The following is a 22,367-nucleotide window of genomic DNA, read 5'->3' on the forward strand; positions in this document are numbered from 1 at the left end:
TACACATAGATTGGGAAAATCATTAGGGCAAAGGAAGCCTAGATGAGGAATTCATAGAATGTTTTTGGGATAGTTTCTTACAACAGCATGTTTTGGCATCAACCAGAGAGTAGGCTACACCAGACCTGGTATTCATCAACGACATAGGATTAATTAATGACATCACAGAGAAGGCACCCCTGGGTAGCAGTGATCATAATATGATTGAATTTTACATTCAGTTTGAGGGAGAGAAGAGTGCATCAAAGACAAATATTTTAAACAGAAATAAAGGCAATTATGAGGGCATGAAGCAGCTAGCTAAATACAGTCATAGAGGACTACAGCACAGAAAAAGGCCCTTCGGCCCATCGAGTCTGCACCGGTCAAACAAGTGCCTAACCGTTCTAATCCCATTTTCAAGCACTAGGCCCATAGCCTTGTATGCCATGGCATTGCAAGTGTACATTCAAATACTTCTTAGATGTTATGAGGGTATCTGCCTCTACCACCCTTTCAGGCAGAGAGTTCCAGATTCCCACCACCCTCTGGGTGAAAAACTTCTTCCTCACATCCCCTCTAAGCCTCCTGCCCCTTAACTTAAATCTATGCCTCCTGGTTACTGATCACTCCACCAAGGGGAAAAGTTCCTTCCTGTCTACCCTATCTATGCTCCTCATAATTTTACACACCTCAGTCATGCCCCCCTCAATCTACTCTGCTCTGCTCCAGGGAAAATAACCCCAGTCTATCCAATCTCTCGTCATAACTAAAACTCTCCAGCCCAGGCAATATCCTGGTAAATCTCCTCTGCACTCTCTCTAGTGCAATCACATCTTCCAATAATGCGGATTCCAGAACTGTACGCAATACTCTAGCTATGGCCTAACCAGCGTTTTATACAGTTCCAGCATAACCTCCCTGCTCTTATATTCTATGCCTCAGCTAATAAAGGCAAGCATCTCATATGCCTTCTTAACCACCTTATCTACCTGTCCCGCTACCTTAAGGGACTGGTGGACATGCACACCAAGGTCACTCTGATCCTCGGTACTTCCCAGGGTCCTATCATTCATCGTGTACTCCCGTGCCTTGTTTGTCCTGCCCAAGTGCATCACCTCACAATTATCCGGATTAAATTCCATTTGCCACTGATCAGCCCATCTGACCAGCCCGTCTATATCCACCTGTAACCTAAGGCTATCCTCCTCATTACTTACCACCCCACCAATTTTCGTGTCATCGGCGAATTACTGATCAACCCTCCTACATTCAAGTCTAAATCGTTTATATATACCACAAACAGCAAGGGACCCAACACAGGTCCCTGTGGAACCCCACTGTACAAAGTAGACTTGCAATTAATGTTAAGGGATAAGACAACAGAGCTGCATTGGCAGACATTTAAGGGGATATTTAAGAGTACACAGAATAGAGATATCCAATGGGAAATAAAAATTCCAAGGGAAGGGCCCATGTCCGTGGTTAACTAAAAAAAATTTAAAGATAATTTCAAACTTAAAGAAAAAAGCATATAATTTCACAAAGATGAGTGGCAGGTCAGAAGATTGGACAGAATATATTAAAAAATACAGAAAAAAATGACTAAAAGACTAATAGGAAGGGAAAAATTGGAATAAGAGAGAAAGCTAACTAGAAATATAAAGACAGATAGTAAGAATCTCTACCGATATTTAAAAAAGAAAGGAGTTAACAAAGTGAGTGTTGGTCCAATAGAAAGTGAGTCTTGGAATTAATAATGGAAAATAAAGCGATGGTAGATGAATTGAACAGGTATTTTGCATTGGCCTTTACTATAGAGGATACAAGTAACGTCCCAGAAATAGCTGTAAATCAGGAATTGGAAGGGAGGGAGGAACTCAAGAAAATTACAATCACCAGGGAAGTAATACTTAGCAAATTGTTGGAATTGTGTGTTGACAAGCCCCCTTGTCCTGATAGATTGCACCCTAGGGTCTTAAAAGAAGTGGTTAGTGAGATAGTTGATGATAAGGTTTTAATTTTCCAAAATTCACTAGATTTCAGGAAGATTCCATTAGTTTGGAAAATGGCGAATGTAACTCCTTTAATCAAAAAAGGAGGGAGACAGAAAGCAGAAAACTATTGCCCAGTTAGCTTAAAATCTACCATAGGGAAAATGTTGAAAGCTATTATTAAAGCCGTTATAAAAAGGGCTTAGATAAATTCAAGGTAATCAGGCAAAGTCAACATGGTTTTGTGAAAGGGAAGTCATGTTTAACTAATTTATTGGAGCTCTTTGAAGTAATATGTGCTGTGGATAAAGGGGAGCCTGTGGCTGTACTGTACTTAGATTTCCAGAAGGCATTTGATAAGGTGCCATGTCAAAAGTTACTGCAGAAAATGAAAGCTCATGGTGTAGGAGGTAACACATTGGCATGGATAGAAGATTGGCTAGCTAACAGGAAACAGAGGGTAGGCATAAATGGGTCATCTTCTGGTTGGCAAGATGTGATGAGTGTTGTGCCACAGGGATCAGAGCTGGGGCCTTGAATTTTACAATTTATATAAATGATTTGGATGAAGGGACTGAAGGTTTGGTTGCTAAATTTTCTGATGACACAAAGGTAGCTGGAAAGTAAGTTGTGAAGAGGACATAAGGAGACTACAAAAGGATATAGATTAGGTGAGTGGGCAAAGAACTAGCGTGTGGAGTATAATGTGGGAAAATATGAAATTGTCCATTTTGGCAGGAAGAATAAAAGAGCATATTATTTAAATAGTGAGAGATTGCAGAGGGATCTGGATGTCCTAGTGCATGAATCGCAAAAGGGGAGTATGGAGGTTCAGCAAGTATTACGAAAGCAAATAGAATGTTAATTGTTTATTGTAGGTGAATTGAATGCAAAAGTAGGGATTTATGCTTCAGTTACACAGTGCATTGGTGAGACCACATCTGGAGTACTGTGTGAAATATTGGTCTCCTTATTTAAGGAAGGATGTAACTGCATTGGAAGCAGTTCAGAGAAGATTTACTAGACTAGTACCTGGAATGGGCAGGTTGTCTTTTGAGGAAAAGCTGGACAGGCTAGGCTTATATCTGCTGGAGCTTAGAAGAATAAGAGGTGACTTGACTGAAACATATAAGATCCTGAGGTGACTTGACAAGGTGGATGTGGTAAGGATGTTTCCTCTTGTGGGAGAATCTAGAACTAGGGATCACTGTTTAAAAATAAGGGCTTGAGGAGAATTTTTTTCTCAGAGGGTTGTGCGGCTTTGGAATTCTCTTCCTCAAAAGGTGGTGGAGGCAAATATTGAATATTTTTAAGGCAGAGGGAGATAAATTCTTGATAAGCAAGGGGTGAAAGGTTATCGGAGTAGGCAGCAATGTGGAGTTGAGGTTAAAATCAGATCAGGTATGATCTTATTGAATGGCGGAGCAGGCTCACTGCTGAATGGTCTACTCCTGCTCCTAATTTGTATATTTTTTTGTTCAAAGAACTCCAATAAATTGGTTAAACATTATTTCCCTTTCATAAAACCATGCTGACTGCCTGATTACCTTGAATTTTTCCAAGTGTCCTGCAATAACATCTTTCATAATAGCTTGTGATATTTTCGCTATCACAGATGTTAAGCCAACTGGCCTATAGTTTCCTGCTTTCTGTCTCCCTCCCTTTCTGAATAAAGGAGTTACTTTCGCTATTTTCTAATCTGATGGAACCTTCCCCGAATCTAGGGAATTTTGGAAAATTAAAACCTTATCATCAAGTATCTCACTAGGCATTTCTTTTAGGAACCTAGGATGAAATCCATCAGGACTTGTGGATTTGATAGCCCGCAGCTTCAACAATTTGCTTAGTACCACTTCCCTGGTAATTGTACTTTTCCTGAGTTCTTTCTGTCCTTCCATTTCCTAGTTTACAGCTATTTCTGGGATGTTACTTGTATCCTCTATAGCGAAGACCAACGCAAAATACCAGTTCAATTCATCTGCCATCTCCTTATTTTCTATTATTACTTCCCAGACTCACTTTCTGTAGGACTAACTCTCACTTTATTAGCTCTTTTTTTAAATATCTATAGAAACTCTTAATATTTGTCTTTCTATTTATAGCTATCTTTCTCTCATACTCTAATTTTTCCTTCCTTATCAATCTTTTGTTCATTCTTTGCTGTTTTTTATATTCTGTCCAATCTTCTGACCTGCCATCCATCTTTGCACAATTATATGTTTTTTCTTTAAGTTTGATACTATCTTTATTAGTTAACCAAGGATGGTGGGACCTCCCCTTCCAATTTTTCTTTCTCGTTTGACTGTATCTATTTGACTGTTTATTCTGAAAGATTTCCTTAGATGTCCGCTACTGCATCTCTATTGCCCTATCCCTTAACCTAAATTGCAGTTCACTTTCACTAGTGTGCTTTATGCCTTCATAATTGCCCCTATTTAAGTTTAAAATTTTAATCTTGGACCAACTCTTCCCTCCCTTAAACTGAATGTAAAATTCAATTGTATTATGATCGCTGCTAACAAGGGGTGCCTTCGCTATGAGGTCATTAATTAATCCTGTCTCGTTGCACAATACCTGGTCTAATATAGCCTGCTCTCTGGTTGGTGCCAGAACATGCTGTTGTAAAAAACTATCCCAAAAACATTCTATGAATTGCTCATCTAGGCTTCCTTTGCCCATCTGATTTTCCCAGTCTATAGGCAGATTAAAATCCACCCCCCCCACACCACCACCCCCCCAAACGATTATTGCTGTACCTTTCTGACAAGCTCCCATTATTTCTTCCTTTAAACCCATCTTATCATATGTTTACTGTTCGGGGACCTGTACACCACACACACAAGTGACTTCTTGCCTTTATCATTTCTCATCTCCACCCAAACCACTTATACATCCTAGTTTCCTGAACTTAGGTCATCTCTCTCTATTGTGCTAATACCATCATTTTCCTAGCTTCTTGTCCTTCCTAAGTGTCACGTACCCTTCAATATTCAGGTTCCAATCTATCTCATCCTGCAGCCATGTCTCTGTAATGGCTATCAGATCATACTTATTTATTTCTATTTGCATTCTCAGTCCATTTGTTTTGCTTTGAATGCTTCGTGCATTCAGATACAGAGCCTTTAGTATTTGTCCTTTTATTATTTTTGTAACTTCTAGCCTTATCTGATGTTTTTTAATTAATTACTTAATTATATTATTCACTTATTTCTTTCCGTTTTTATATATTTTATTAGTTTTACTACCGTATACTATCTTAGTTCATATACTATTTTAAACCTTAGGACTGGAACAGACCTTAACTACTTAACAGATACTCAACAAACAGCTAGCTCCATTAGCTGTAGTAGAGTAAAAACCAATTCTTGCAGGTTGAAAAGTTAGAAAAAGGAAAAGAAAAGGAACACCTCCTTCCCCTCCTCAGCAAACTCTCCCACTCACCAAACTCCCAGGTATGCACTCAGTTCCAAAGGTGCTCTTGTTTGCCTGAGCAAACAAACGAGGAGACAGAGTGCGAGAGGTCAAAGTCAAAGCCAGAATCAGATTCAGAGCTCGAGCTAAATGTGGAAAACAGAGAAGGAAATTCAAAAGTGATGTCACGCCGCAAAGGTATCTGATTGGTGGATTACAATTGAGTGCAGTTTGTTTTATTAAACTGTTTTTCACAACTGAAATTCACTTCATGGTAGTTTTCATTGTGTTTTAGATTTATGGACATAATCAGAAGGGCCTTTAGTTAACATTTTTCTGATTCAGCATCTTAGTCTTTCAGAGGTCAGTTTCTTACAGTTTTATAGGCCAGTATCTCGGCGATTTAGACAAAGATTTTTGTTTTAAGATTTTTAGAGTTCAGTGCCAAGATTTTTAGTGGTCAGGGTCTCAGTGACTTACAATTCAGTTGATTGACTACCATGACATGCATACACATGCTGTTCTATGTGGGAATTTCAGCACATTTCATTTCTTCTGAATAACCGTATGAGCAGGAAATGCCACCTGTTGCTTGAGCTCAGAGGAGCAGCTGGGTACACAGCAGTGCACCCGGAAGACTGAGGGGTTCCTCAAATGTAAGTTCCAGGAAGTGGTCACCTCAGAAGGTGCAAAAGGTGAGAGAATGGGTGACCACCGGAGTAGGAGAAAACACAGGTAGCGCAGGAATCCCCAAAGCCAGTGGCAATCACTAATTGGTTTTCAATCTTGAACACTGGGTAGGGTGACAACTCCTTTGAGGAATGCAGTAAGAATCAAACCCCTGGCATCACAGGAAATTTGACTGCATACAAGAAATAAAGAAAAAGTAGAAATGCAGTCATAGTGGATTCAATAGTTAGAGGCATTGATAGGGAAACATAACTGCAAACATGATTACTAAATAATGCTAAGGTAAAGGATATCATTAAGTAGGTGCAGGACACTCGACACGAGGAAGGGAATCACCAAACATGATCCATGTTGAAACCAAAGACATTGGTAGAAAAAGGAGTTGAGATTTTGGACAGAATTTAGGGGCAAGGAAAAGGATTAAAAACAGGACCTCAAAATTATTAATCTCAGGATTGCTCTCAGATCAACATGCTACTGGGTGTAGAAACAGGAATTTAGTGCAGTTAAAAGTTTAATGGAGAAGTGGGCCACAAGGGAGAGTTTCAAACTTTAAGCATTGCGTCCTATGCTGGGGAAAGGGGCACCTGTACAAGATGGATAGCTTGTACCTGAACAAAGCCAAGCCCAATATTGTTATTGAAAGGTTAACTATATTATTGGGGAGGGTTTAAACCGATTTGGCAAGTGGAGTGGAACCAGAATGTGGCAGAAAGGCAAAGTGGGTATTAAAATTATATGTATGTCAATATCCATAGTGTAACTTAAAAGGTTGGAGGGTTGCAGGCACAAGTTGCTGCATGGAATTACAATGTGATTGTATTAATATGGACGTAGTTCAAAAATGGGCAGCATTGAGGAATGATGGAGAAATTAAAAGGAGAAGAAGCTGTGGTAGTATTAATTTAGGGTGATGTTAGTTCTAAATAGTAGGATTTATTAGATAGTTCTAGGGCAAAATCTATTTGGCTTGATTGCTGTAAATTTGGCTTGAGATACTGTAAATTTCTCTGAATTTGATTGCATCAATAAGTGTAATTCAATTTTGCGAGATTGTCCAATCAGCACTAAATTATGGTACTTTGTTACCATATTTTTGCATTCACTGGTTCCGAAAATGAGAATCTTCACCTAGCTACACTTAGAATTCACAGATTTATTAGAGAGGAGTTCCATCCTGAATGGTTTTTTCAAATAAAGTTGAGACCATACTGAATGTACACGTAACTATTATTTGTATAGATAGGTCGTTAATATCAGTCATAACCCTGCATACTAGGCCTGAGGTTAAAAGACTGTTTCAACTCACTGTTCTACATATTTCCCAAAAACAATGTTTTGTTTTTCATTTTTGTATTATCTATTTAAAGAACCAAGAACCTTACAAAAAATACTGCAAAGTACTTGTTGAAATAATTAACTCAGTTGTTATAAACGACTCATTGGAAAACCAATTTTTCCTTTGGTTTCATTTGAAGCCCATTATTGTCCGAAGTGGATTGGATTGTGGTTGTTAAAAACTACCTTGTTGGTTTTCATTAGTGTTTAAAGTATGCAAAAATCAGTAAGAAATGTGAAATTTATGGCTAGGGGCTTGGCCTCACATGTATGAGAGAACTTTGAGTGTACAAACTATGCAAGCAATATAAGTAAGATTTTTTCATAGGTTAATGTGCCGAAGGCTTTGACAAGTAAAGAGACACCAATACACTAATGTAAACAAGGGACTTTTGCTATGACTGTGTGCCTTGTCTTGAAAGTTCAATTTTTTTTAAAGATCAGGTATTATATGTAACATAACATGGCATTTTGCAGAAATATCCCACAAAGTACTTGAAAAATTGATTTGCAAAGTAAAAATTCTCTCTCTATACCTTTAAAGGAAAGCTTGGATGTCTCCACAATTATCTCCTATTTGAGAATAACTTCCATGGACGGTTGCTTTTAACCACATTTGGACTTAAAATCAAAATTTCTTTTAAGGATGATTTTGTTTTATAAATATCACTAACATTAAAAAATAGTTATATTTTGATAATGTAAAGATACAGTTATAAAACATATAATTACAAAGGTTAAGTTCGTCTTTGTAGACAAGTTATGACATTGTTTAAGAGTTGTTAGAGAAACAGCGATGAAGATACAAAATTTACAGCAGATAAGTTACATATAACATAAATGTACACTCCATGCTTAAAATGAACTGAAGCTTTATAGCACTACCAAGTTTTTTTTTTAAGTGCAGTCACTATGTAACATAAGGAAACGTGGCAGCAATTTAAAAAGCAAAGTCCCACAAACAGCAATGAGATACATAATGAAATAATCTGATTTCAGTAATGTTGCTTGAGGAACAGATACTAATCATGACAGTGCAATCCCATGGTACTTTTTGATGTCCACCTGAAAGGCAAATGGAGCCTCAGTTTAGCAAGTTATTTGAAAGATGGCAACTTTGGCGGTGCAATACAGCGTGTCTATGTGCTCAAATATCTGGATGGGATTTGAACCCACAACCTTCTGACCTGGGATGAAAATGCTCCAATTAAGTCAAGGCTGACACATGTCCATAAACAGGAGATATCATTCAAATTATTTTTGAAATATAGTGAGTGTGAGATGTAAAGAAAAAAAAGCATTGAATAGCATCGATGTACTGCATTAGATTAACAGGTTTCCAAGATATGCCTAGATGTGTTTAACAATTAGACTCCAGCCCACTGATAATTCAAAAGTCAACTTGAAAAGGCAGTGAAAAGTAATTCCATAAGCAGATAATAATATCTTTTATGTGGCAACTTGAACTTCATGTATGCAGAAGGTATGGCTCTAAAGATTTTCATAACCAAAACTCACAAAATATTACTTTGTGTATTTTGGGAACTGGCGATGCCCTATTTGGGAAAATGTTAGGTAATGCAGCGTGATAAATATTTAACAATATTCAATATACATCTTTTCATACCATTTGTCGTTTCCGGATTCGAAGATTGTCACCCAAGCGTTTCAAGTAATTTGTTGCCTGATTCATGGTCAAGTTACTCTCCAATTTTGCCATAATTTCATCTTCCAGTTTAGCCTTTGTTGTATATTCCTTCTCTATTTGTAATTGTATTACTTTGATCTCACTTTGGCGTGTGTTCTTGTCCTAGGTATGAAATATAGAGAGAGACTTAAGTTCATTTTATTGAAAAATCAAAAGAACAATCAGAGTAGGCTAAAAGAAAGTTTTGCATTTAGTCTTTCCAGAGTTAACAACGTCACATTTTTTGGGAGAGGATATGTTTCTTTGTATTTTTGAGATTGTGTTGTCTCTTTCCTGAATCATTCTGCAAACCTGGATCTGAAAGCCAGCTTTCTGATAATACTGCTTTCAAGCGAGCTGCTTTTACATGAGGAGGAGGAGGTAACCTGCCTCTGATTATCCATGTCTCCTTCTCCAGGAGCAAGAAGAACTTTGCTGGGCACTTCTCCACTGTGGCATGGTTGATAATGGGAAACTGAACGGGTGGCCAGGATTTTCCAGTTGGCGAGCGGGGGGTGGGGGTGGGGCCTGTTGTTGACGTGTTAAACGATGCAGGATGACGTTGAGCGGCCATTGACAGAGTCATTAAACGAATTAATGGACCTGCCCTTCCAACCTTAAGGTTGGCAGGCAGGCCAGGAGCCCTGACAGGCATTAGAAAAAGCATGAAACCTCATCCACAGGCGGGATGAGGTTTCATGTAGGTTTTAAAAAATGTAATTAAAGTGTATTTAAAAGTTATGGACGTGTCACATGAGGGGACATATCAGAGAATTTTTTCTTTTTCTATTTTTCAGATTTTTTAATGTACAGCTGATCTCCCTGAGGCAGCACTTAGCCTCACGGAGTGAGTGTGCTCTTTTATGCGCATGCGCAAAAGAGCGCCTTCTCAGCTCAGGAAATCCCCCTTGCCCGCACAGGGAGCGCTCAGTGCTTCCGTTTGGACGTCATGCTGGGCGGGCCTTAATTGGCCCGCCCACATAAAATGGCGGCGCTCCCCCAATCAGGAGCGCCGATTGGAGGCGCACCCACTTTTAAACTTCCCCCCCCAGTGGGGGAAAATTCTGCCCATTAACTCCTCACCATATCCTACCAGTGCAAAGGTGCAATGCAATGAAGCTCAAAGCACTAAACTGGTTGGGGGAATAATATTGCTAAATTAGCATTGAGCTTGAAATTTCATTCTTCATTTTTATTTGAAATTTCATTCAAAATTAATTTCTAACAGTCTAGCTTTACAAAGTTGTATTGTGTGTTAAATTATTTCAGAAATTTTTAAAAAAATCTATATTCAAGGCATTATGACACTGCTGGGGCAACTGCCATAGAGGAGGGTGAAAGCATATTGGTTCATGCCTTCTACCCCTGTGCATAAAATTTTCATAAACATTTGGCAGGTCTTCCTAACTGCATGGCTGAGTTCAGAAGGTAAGGGGGAGGTTTAACGACCCAGGATGGGCAAGGGAGAATGAAGGGTTCCTGGAAGGAGGGTGCTATATACTTAATATGGAAAACCTTACTCCAAGTGCAACCATATTTGGTTTAACCAGGTAAGTTGAGGGGTGGGCAAATAACCTTCTCTTAAAATGCAGGTCAATCATTTTAATGTGGCTAATGAGAAAATTTAGTAGATAAAGAAAGGTGCGAATTGCTGAGAAGTGCTTTTCTGGCACTTCTAGCGGGTCAGGTGGAGCAGGAGTGCTTTGTCCAGCAACTCCAAGCAAATCCGCGGAACTGCCCTTCTTTCCCAAAATGCTGATTCCCTTGTGATCTGATGCCAACTACCATCTGCCCCCACTGTGTTCTCTACCCCCACCCGTGACCCTTTCCCTCTACATTCCCTCCTCTCCAGTCCCTGGCTGCAGACTTCCACTGCAAGTTTCCTGCCAAACAAACAGTCTGCCAGCCTCTCTATCTGGCCAGCTGCCGGGCAGGAAACAGAGAAAAAAATTTCAAATGGGATCCTGCCATTAAATTCAACCAAACCTCCACATTCCCCATTCTTCTGAGTTTTTTGACTGCTAAAGTCACCCTTGGTCCCTCATTGCCTCCTGAAAAATATTGGGCCATAACTGCGTGGAAAATCATTCACCTGAATCTTTATTTTAATGCTATGTAACATCAGCAGGCTAAATGGTTGACTAAATTTTCCTGGATAAGAATATTATAACGTTAACAGCTGAAAAATGTAACTGCAGTTTACAAGTTGTTATGGTATAGTACTCTAGCCTCTTGAAGACCCAATTGGGATGTTTGGAAACTGACAGCACTGGAACCAAAATCCAGCTAGGATCAGATATTTCAAATCCAACAAATACACGGGGATAACTAGGGGGTGATTTCTATTTAGTCTGGTTAAACTGTGAACGGTATTCATGATGCCAATGTTCTTACTAATGAAGCTTTGTTGAACAAACGTTCTGTTTCAAGTAATGTCCGAGTGTAGGTGCTATATTCATGCTTTAATCCTTCCTGCTTTGCAAGGTTCTGCATAATCATTTTTTGAGTCATATTAACATCATTCGTCAATCTGTTCAGTGTAGCTGTTAGAAATTCATTCTTCTCCTCTTGTTTCATAATAAAATTTTTATAGGCATGCATTTCAGTCTTCAATGTGTCCAACTGGTGCTTTGATTGCCTGGGTAAAGAAAGGAGAATTATCAGAATCTCTCATAAATTGGTAGAGTAGGGAATTGTCAGCTATTAAATAATCCTTACAGTTTTTGCAAATATTTTAGGAAAAGTTAGAGGAGGAACACTGGAAAATTAACTAAGTTTTCAAAGATAGGAAATTGAAATTGGCTTATCAACAATAGTTACAATACCCAACTATAGTATTAATTATGAGATGATGTGCAGGAGGTTTCAAAATGTATAAATCAGAAACATATGATGATAAGTTTGAAAAGTTAGCATACATGATGGAAAGAGTATTAGAGTATACAGATGGGCAAACTCATATCTTAAGTATCCTCTTCAAAATGTTGTACAGTTACACCAATGCTTTTTGCTAAGTAAACACTATGACATGAACCAAATAGAGGAATGTCTATGCACTTGTTAGTATAGGTCACCCATCTCTTTACTGCCTTTATTGACTCTGGTGATTGAAGCTGAAACAAATCTACAAATAGCCAAAATGTGCAGTCTGTTTGACAACGTAAAAGCACATGGATTATACATGCCAAATTAATGCTGATAAGTTGGCATCCTTATGCATTAATGTCAAGCACACATATAATATACAAATGCAAACATAAGTTTATAGACAAACAGGTCAGAAATTGAAAGTGAACACTTTTTTGGAAGGAAATACTTCTATAGACACTTCTGTTTTTGGGCCTGAAATTTTGGCAAGAGGTAATCAGCTAATGTCAGTTGTGGCTCTGTATGCAAACAATTCTAATGGAATTTATAACAAATGACATTCTTTTCAATCAGATGGTTATCAGTCAAGAGCCTTAAAAATCTTTGAAATGCAATACTGAGTGAGGAGAGAGCCAAACATGAACAATAACAAAACAATTCACTTGAATATTTCTGGCAAATTAATACAATTTTGATACAATAGTTATTCTGATGAACTAATAACTCTTTATTTAGATCCTGAACTGTACCTGACAGCTTCCTGCATTGCAGCATATGCCTCATCACGCCGTTGCATTCCAATTAGGCTACTTTTCCATTGCTCTAATAGTTGCTTCTTCTCATAGCCAATTACCTCAATCTCCGTGGTGGCCTGAGAAATGATATGAGAGATGTGATAAAAGGAAAAGAAAGCTGAAAATAATTATGAAAGCACTAAAACAATACATCTATTTTGGAAGTGCTTCCTAGCATTATAATTTATCAGGCAGTCTGAAGTGATAGGACCTCTGTAGCTGCATTCAAGTTTGCATGTGCCATTACTGCTAAATAAGAAAAGCACAGGAGCACCAGCATAATTCAATTTGCTGACGCTGCATTGTGTTCTAAGGTCTGAAACTGCAGTATAATCAGTCCCTAATATTACTGCTGGAAATTGTCCATAACCTTTCTTGATAGAGCAATATAGGGGGTTTGCCCTACATTTGCTCAGATAAAGCCACTGGCTGACATCAAAGAAATGTCAACTTAACGAAAAAAAGTAGAGTGTACATAGGATGCTAAACTTTTTATAAAACACGGGATCCAAAGTAGTGTACTCAACAATGCCAGGCTGTGCATGAAGGTGCCAATTTTTTCATATAGCAGTGACTTGCACGTGTGGTAAAACACATCTGAATTCTGGATGGCTAAGCTGTGCTCAGGATTATCTCACCTCTGCTACTGTTTTCCGTGCCGCTTTTGTTTCCTCGGCTTGTGCGACATACTGGGCTTCATACATTGCAATCTGTTCTCGCAGTGCATCCATTTGTGATACTAAACGGTCTACAAACATGTCCTAGAGCACAGAAGACAATTATTCGTAGCTTACTGCTAACTCAGAGCAAAGTTTCACAATAATAAGAAGCGACTATTATATTTTGCTTCAAAAAGAGAAAAAAAAACTTGCATTTAAACAGCACCTTTCACTTTCTCAGCATGTCCCAAAGACATCTTTACGATCATTTAGGTATTTCTTCTGTTTAATCAATGTGTGTTACTGGCAAATGTGGTAGCCAATTTGTACACGGTAAATGTAGTATAAGGGTTATACAGTTATATGCACATATAGGGTTAATGTGGGATCACCCACACAGTGATGTAAGAGAGCACATGACCCACACCCAGAGTCAGTGTGGTGTTGGACAAAACCACGTGCAGACCCAAGCATGGAGATAGCTCCTAGCTTCTACCCTTTATTGTATATTTGTAAATAGTTCTAAGTCAATAAAGACTTACAGTTAACCTATTTTAGACTATGAAGACTTAATTAAAACCTACCAAGGTATAACCAATACCGCACAACAATAAGATCCCACAAACAGCAATAACCAGACTATCTGTGCACATTTAGTGGTATTAGTTGAGAGATAATGTTAGCCAGAACACCAAGAGAACTCCTTGGTTTTTCTTCAAATACTACCACAGAATCTTTCACATATTAATCAAGCAGATGGATTTTGGGTGCACTGTCTTTTCTGAAACATGACACCTTTAACAATGCAGAACCCCCACCCCCACCCACCCCCCTCAGTACTGTGCAATGTCTCCGGAGCAGAACTTGCACCAACAACTGTCTATAACTCAGAGGTCCAAGTGTGATCACTAAGCCAAGGCTGACTTGACATCTGCAAAAGTTATCCATAGTCAGCAGGATGCTAGAATACTAGCCAGTCTTCCATAACAATGGAAATGTGGAGTCAAGACCAAGTATAGCCTTCAGGTGAAGCGGGGTTGGAAGCTTGGTGATAATTGGAACAGAGCATGCAGGTGTAATTCAGTTCCAATTTTAAAATTAATATATTCTGTTATTATTTTTATATTTCAATTATAAATTCCTATGTCCATATGTATAACAAACTGTCTAGGAAAATAGAAAATAGGAGTAGTAGGTCATTTGGCCATTCGAGCCTACTCCGCCATTCATTATGATCATGAAATGTCACACTTTAATTACACTGTTCGATCAGTGATGGTTCTGCAACATCTGTTGGATGGATCTTCAGGCCAGAAGAATGTAAATCCACGGGGTGAAGCTCAGATCATGGCGGAGAAAGGCAAGGGGAGGAATCAAGAACAGCAGCAGCCTAGGCTGGTTTTGTGTAGCCCACACATCATTCCCATTCCCTCAAAAATAAAGTGAAATTTCCTCCTTGATGGCCAGCAATCAGCTAATACTGGAAGAAGAAATAAACTTTGTATGCTCTGTCCTGTTCTGTCTTAAAATAGCTTTGGGATCCTATTAATGTCACAGGTTTCCAATTTAAATATCTAAATCAGCTGAACATTTTCACTAAGCGGCTGCCAAGGTCACCTATTCATTGGATCTCAGCAAAATATAGACAGCCAGAGTAACACAAGAACAATGAGATAAATTCAAACATGCCATTTTAACAGTGCTACCCCTGTGTTCCCAATGGGCTACAAGCCTTGAAGTTCAACCTGTTATTTTCTAAAAAGTAATATTTCTGTCTTGTGTAAATCAACCATTAAAAGGCATGAAGGTCACAATTAATCATAAGTTGTAGTGCCATTATTTATTGGTTGTGTGTCATTATTTAACACTTAAAGCCCTTCGAAGATGGCTATGGGTTGTGGAGAAAATGGGGCTCAGGGTGAAATGGATGTAACAGTATGGTAGGAAAGATCAAAGTCTCTACAGTACACTACTAAGGCCCAAGTAGAAAGGATTTAAAAAAACAAATTTTAAGACAAAATCTGATGTTTCAACTGATTTCTTTGTGGAATTCTAAAATTATGCAAATATAAAGTAACACTATGGCCGAGATTATCCATGACCGCTGGCGCCGGGTGTGTTCGGTGGTGTGAGCGGACAATATGGCGAGAAGGCCAAAAATCGGTTTCACGGCGTTGAGAAACCAATTTGTGATTGTGTGCCCCGTTCCCCGCCATCAGATGTCAGGAACCTCATTGTAATACATAAGCATATCATTATAAGGCCACCTGCCAGACTCAACCCCCACCACTGGTTCATCTGCCCACATAGGTGGGAAAACACGCTGTGTTTCGCAACAGCATATATAAGGCATGCACTTGGCAAACTGCACTTCGCTCAAGACTTCAAGGTTTGTTTGCCTATCTTGCTTCAATGAGCTCTTGCAGTCATTAGCGGCAAGCTTCACAGGCAGCACCATGTCACTTTTAGGGAGGCTCACAGGTAGGTCTCTACATACCAGATCAGCCATATATGGGTGGCTTTTCAACGGCTACAGGGCAAGGTATTGCTTGGGAAAGGGGGAGAAGTAGCCTCAGGGAAGAGGCTGCAGGACAAGAGCTGTACTGGGGAAAGAGCTTTTGCAAGGTGTGTGAGAGGCACATATTGATTTGTGCAAGTGGCCTCAAGATGGTGAGGGCTGAGGAGGCAGTCTCCAGGGGAGATGAGGCCAGATGGACATGTGAGGGTATGTGTGTGAGAATGGGTGATGATGTCCCTTGAGCCGGCAGTGAGTGAGATGCCAGTGAACGTGTGATGGGCTTGAGTGTATGAGTTAGAGTGATAAGGTGGTTGCCATACCCTGGCTGCATGGATGAGATCACTCATCCTCTATCTGCATTGGATAGCCAACCTCATCTGCGCAACATTGGCAGTGGTGATCAGTGCCATCACCTACCAACTCGGAATGATAATGTAGCTGCCCCTCCTGCGGCCAGAGCAGAGATAGAGATTACCACAGCAGGCCTCCATGGCGCCCAAAAGGCGCTTGAGGGCTGCAGTCTTCTTGCCTTTCAGGGCCATGTCTTCATTGCTGCAGTCCATGGGCTGGAAGCACTGAGTGTAGCTGTAGTTTAAATGTGGTGCATGCCGTGATGCAGCAGCAAGGTAATGGCATGGTGGGCAAATGAAAGCCCACCCGCCATGGAAACGGTGTGTTTCCCATGAATGCATAAGTAATATGGCAGGTTTGGGACGTCACCCTATATTTCTGATACTATCGAGACGAAGGAAAAGGAAATGCCAGCATCTCAGTTTTCGATAAATTGACTTTCTAGGTTTTCAAACATACTGGATAACATGAGAATTATATTTTTAAATGTAAATTGACCAGAGAGGTAGCAAAACACCTTTGTTGTGCTGCCTCATGTTATGGGCAAATTGGCATATTTGGTTCTCCAAATGGTGAGTTCCTAATTGTAACATTATTTAATGGGAGAGGTTGTCCAGAGTTCTAGACAATTCCCCAAAAGAAGATGATCAATTCCAGGTTACAGTAGCATAGTTCTCAGTGATCAGCTTAAATACATCATCAATGGAGATCCAAGGAGCAGACTGTGCCAATTCTCTTGACTGGCAATGCTATAAAGCACAGATGCAGATACACTGCAATGCAACTGCTGAACAAATTTCAGTAACAAGACCATTTTATGCAAAACATGTTATTCTGATCACTCGAATTCCTTATGGTTCTCCCACTCCATTACATAGGGTGGAATCTTACCGCCTTAGTCTCTGGCACAACGGCTAGACCATTTTCGGATCACATGCCTGACTACCCAATTAGTGGGCCATCCAGTTGCTCTTTACCAGAGGAAACCAAATAAGAAACACCTCTGGGCTCCCCAACCAATTAGGGAGGGTGGGCAGAGTGACCCATCCATTCTGACAAAGGGAGGATTTCTTTTTCACGGGACCATTAGAAGTTTCAGAAAAACTCAGCAACACTTCGACTGTTCAAATTGCAGCATCCAAAGGATTGGAAAGGATACCTGGGAAGTTTGCTCCCAACCTGGGTTCCTTATTCTTAATTGGATGTCTAGATAAGAAGCTGAGTTCCCCCAAGGATGGGAGCAATAGGACAGCTTCTCCAACCAAGATGGAATGGATGGAAGTGATCGAGGAAGTGAACATCTGGGACAGGGTTTTTCAGTCAGCGTGTGGGGGCCGGCCCGACATGCCGACGTGTAAAACGATGCACGATGATGTCAGGCGTGCGTCCCAACGTCATCGCACAGTCCCGCGACATTTCATTCAGTGGGCGCACACCGGAGTCGGCTGAGTGCCCGCCAATATGTAAATGGCCTATTAAGGCCATTAAGAAAGTAATTGATGTCATTGGTAACGCTGTCTGTTCAACCTTAAGGTTGCCAGACAGGCGAAAAGGCCAAATGACCTTCACGTTTTTTAGGAAACCTCATCCATGAGCGGGATGAGGTTTCCTAAAGCTTTTATTAAATAAATAAAAATTTTCTCCTAAATATAAAAACATGTCACATGAGGGGACATGTTTAAATACATTTTTCAACCATTTATTTAATTATTTGAACATCGATTCAATCTCCCTGAGGCAGCTCCATGCCTCAGGGAGATTGAAGCACTCTTTTGCGTGCATGGCCCCGACTCTCCCTCCTCCCCCTGCCTGCACAGGTCGTGCTGAGCGCTATGACTCGTGCATTACGCTTGGCAGGCCTTAACTTGGCGACCACCCCTGCCTTCTCCCGCCGAGCCCACCCGCTGCCTGAAAACTTCAGGCCCTTGGAGTGTGCTCCTTTCAACTTGGAGACAGTGCACCAAGAGGATCAAGGACCTCAGGAGGACATGACAGGTTAATGGCATAACACTTTTTCAGGTACTGATCCCACACTTTGACTTGCCCCAGTATTCTCCTGCACAGCATGCCTCAGGTCAATACATCTTGCAGCTCCATTCATTATTCTTTCTGCAGCCACCTCATGTCTAAAATGGAGCAGACAACTCTCCTACTTATACTAGCTTACTGCCCTCTCACAACATGCCTCACCGTCACCCACCACGAACGGTGTCCATCCTTCCTCTGCGCACAAGCCATTCCCACCAAAGAGAGCACACAACTTGGTGATGGGGGATGGGAGTAGACAGGGGAGTGGGGGAGAGGAGAGTGGATCACCAGTGACAGGCATCTTGTTGGCCATTAGCATCACATGTCCAAATGATCTACTAGGAAGAAGGTCTTGTTCCATGAAGTTGCAGATGTTAGCAGTGACCTGCTGTAAGAGCTTGAGTATCCTGAAGCACTGGTTCTTAGACATGTCGATAGAGCTGATCATCTGATTGTTGACCTTGTGTTGAGGGTCTTACCTCTTTCCAGCAGGATCTCTGTGGCCATCCCCTCTGCCCAGTGTAGGGATATGTGACTGAGGAGAAGGCAGTGGTGCTGGAATTGGTATTGCTCCTGCGGCTGTTGGAGCAGTAGCTCCTGTGCTGCTTTGGGGTCTGGCAGCTTGGAAGCACAGCTGGAAATGGGTGATGTATTGGACAAGTTAAATGCCTTCCAAGCAGTTGGCAATCACCTGTTAAGCAGTGATAGCAACTCCTAGGGGGAGTGCTTTGAACAGCAGCCTCTCACCTACCTGTGACTGGAGCTCTTCATTGTAATGGATCAAAAAATTCACAGCTTCTCAATTTCACCGAATAAGCACTTTCTATCATGCACTCATGTTCTCCAATCTGATCAGTTACAGTCACAGCATGGATCACCTGCACTGTTGCAAAATAGGAAAATCACCTGCATATTCACTCCTAATTGTCTTAAGTACTTCAACTGGCTTTGCACCTCTGCCATGGGGGATTCCCCACCCCACCACACAGCCAACCCTCCCCTGGGAAAGTCAAAGGGGGCAATATCATATCGGTAACCTTACCCAACTTCACTTTTTGCAGTTTTTCCATCCTGCATGCCCCCAAATCTGCTTCCACTAGTCTGGAAACACTTCGCCCATCAGTATATGGAACTTGTATCAGTTAGCTATTAAGACAAATTTGTGATCCACTATACCTGCGTCTGTTTCAGCTTTGCTGCCTGTAATTTTTCAGTCTCTAACTTTTCTGTTGTGCGCTTCATCACCATGATGTCAGAACACACATCATGTTTTAAGGTGTCCATGTAGAAATGTCGCAGTGCAATATTTTCAACTTCCGTTTGTAGTTGTGACACTAGGATGAGATTACAAGATAACATGAAGTAGCATCATTCAACATCATATCTTTATCAAAACACAGAGCATGCACAGTCTTTGCTTGAGCTCTATCTTGTGTTGACTGAGACCATATCTATGGCACATTGGTTTAATGGATTTCAGATAGTTATTAACATTTGAAAAAAATAAGAATATTTCAAAATTGCAGCATAGTATTTCCAAATTAATTTCTAGATAAATAAATGCTTTACAAGCTCAAAATCAGAAGGGAAAAACAGAGAATAAGTTAAAAAGGAGCAACAAAATATGGGAAATTAGCATTTTCTCACTTAAGTATTATTGTATTCATTCTGCATTTTTAAAAATGACTTACAACATAGAAAAGATTGTTTTTAAAGCTGTCATTAGTAGTCATTAATAGTAAATTAAATCTGGTGAATTATATTGCTGATATTTATTCCATGTTCAGTTTTGCAATCAGTGAATCAATCAATCAGTTTGAGAAGTATTTCAGTTGATTAAACATTTTTCGGGAGAAAAAGATTTTGCAAATTAAAAGGCAAAAAGAAACAACTAAGACCTATTTAGAATGTTGGGAGAGCCTGCTTATCACTATAACTAAGCTGGGTAAGCAATATAGAAGCTTTTGCTTTGCAGAGCACCATATGAACTCTTGTGTGACTCTGGCTATCAAATTTCAATCTTTTAATCTTCCTGCCTACCACTCAAATTGGATCTATCTAGAAAACATATCGTTGATACCAGTGTTAAACTATGAAAAATTGCAATATTTTAATTATTAAATGTTGATCATGGAATCATAGAAACTTACATCACAGAAGGAGGCCATTTGGCCCTTTGTGCCTGAGCTGGCTGGCTCTTTGAAAAGGCAGTTGTGCTTAGCTTCATATCCTGGAGTAGTTCCGTCTGTAACGCCACAGTTCTTTACCTTCCTCAATCTTTCTTTCAACCAACAATCTACTGGTTTTATAACATAAGATTATAGTAACCTAATTTACTATTTGCTGATTAATATTGTTGTCTTTGTTCTTGGTCCCCTTCTTTTCCTCATCTAAATACTGCCCCAAGCTGTCAACATTCACAGACTTCAGGGTTGACTTCCATATGTATGCTGACAATACCTAGCTTCACTTCTACATCGTCTCTCTTGACACTGTAACCACATGTGTGTTGTTAGACTCCTCGTCCAAAATGCAGTTTTGGGCGAGCTACAATTTCCTTCAGTTAATTATCTTTAGTCCCTGCCACAACTCCATATCCTCTCCATACCCACTGTTTTTTTTATTCATGGGATGTGGGCTTCACTGGCTGGGCCAGCATTTGTTGCCCTTGAGAAGGTGGCGGTGAGCTCCTTGAACCACTGCAGTCCATGTGGAGTAGGTACACCCACAGTGCTGTTGGGAAGGGAGTTAAAGGATTTTGACCCAGCGACAGTGGAATGACGATATATTTCCAAGTCAGAATAGTGAGTGACTTGGAAGGGAACTTCCAGATGGTGGTGTTCCCATCTATCTGCTGCCCTTGTCCTTCGAGATAGTCGCTGTCGTGGGTTTCGAAGGTGCTGTCTAAGGAGCCTTGGTGAATTCCTGCAGTGCATCTTGTACATGGTACACACAGCTGCTACTGTGCATTAGTGGTGGAGGGAGTGAATGTTTGTGGATGTGGTGCCAATCAAGCGGGCTGCTTTGTCCTGGACAGTGTTAAGCTTCTTGTGTACTGTGGGAACTGCACTCATCCAGGCAAGTGGGGAGTATTTCATCATACTCTTGGGCTTGTGCCTTGTAGATGGTAGTCAGGCTTTGGGGAGTCAGGAGCTAAGTTACTCGGTGTAGGATTCCTAGCCTCTGATCTGCTCTTCTAGCCACAGTATTTATATGGCTGGTCCAGTTCAGTTTCTGGTCAATGGTAACCCCCACGATGTTGATAGCGGGAGATTCAGTGATGTTAGATTCTCTCTTGTTGGAGATGGTCACTGCCTGGCAGTTGTATGGCACAAATGTTACTTGCCACTTGTCAGTCCAAGCCTGGATATTATCCAGGTCTTGCTGCATTTGAACATGGACTACTTCAGTATCTGAGGAGCCACAAATCCCCTCGTTCACCGCATCCCCCCATCCCCATCAGTTACTGTCTCATTCTATCATCCTATTCAATGAATTGGGCTTCTGACCTGATATCCTCTCCATCACAAAGATCATCTACTAGCCTTTCCATAATGATACCTGTATTTACTCCGGCCTCAACCATCTGTTGCTGAAACTGTTTTCACTTTGTCACCTTTAGGCATGACCATTACAGTGCTCCCCTGTCTGGCTTCTTATCCTCCACTGTCTGTAAATGATAGGGCCCATATTCTATAATATAGCAAGTCCTCCTTGCTCTTTCTTCTTGACTACATTGGCTCCTGATCCTCCAATTGAAAATTCTTACTCTCTTGTTTAAATGCCTTCATTGCCCCACCTCTTCCTGTCCATCTAACCTTCTCTAGCTTTACAACTATCTCTGACCTCTCTGTTCCTCTGACTCTGCCTCTGTGCATTCCACTATGCCACACTGCTGTGCAATTCCCTCCCTGAACAAGCTTTTCATTGAGGCTGCTTTGCTTGGTTGCATGCAGAAGAGAGCTTGCTGGAACAGGTCAAATTATGTGGTTTCATTAATCTGCATCCAACATGAACATTTTCCTTCCTACTTATCCAGCAAACACTAAC

At 40.5% G+C, this 22,367-nt stretch overlaps 1 protein-coding gene across 2 annotated transcripts in view; it reads right to left on the bottom strand.

Annotated features, from left to right (window-relative positions):
• ccdc40 (coiled-coil domain containing 40) overlaps positions 1-22,367 on the bottom strand; it is a 75,964-nt gene that overhangs the window by 33,326 nt on the left and 20,271 nt on the right. For both annotated transcript variants that reach the window (XM_041217081.1, XM_041217080.1), the window contains 5 exons: positions 19,494-19,651; positions 13,400-13,522; positions 12,717-12,838; positions 11,494-11,737; positions 9,040-9,222 (listed from right to left, as the gene is read on the bottom strand). In XM_041217081.1, the coding sequence (XP_041073015.1) occupies positions 9,040-9,222; positions 11,494-11,737; positions 12,717-12,838; positions 13,400-13,522; positions 19,494-19,651 (830 nt within the window). The remainder of the gene's footprint in view (positions 1-9,039; positions 9,223-11,493; positions 11,738-12,716; positions 12,839-13,399; positions 13,523-19,493; positions 19,652-22,367) is intronic.

This window comes from Carcharodon carcharias, chromosome 22, assembly GCF_017639515.1.
Source record: "Carcharodon carcharias isolate sCarCar2 chromosome 22, sCarCar2.pri, whole genome shotgun sequence".
Lineage (NCBI taxonomy): Eukaryota > Metazoa > Chordata > Chondrichthyes > Lamniformes > Lamnidae > Carcharodon > Carcharodon carcharias.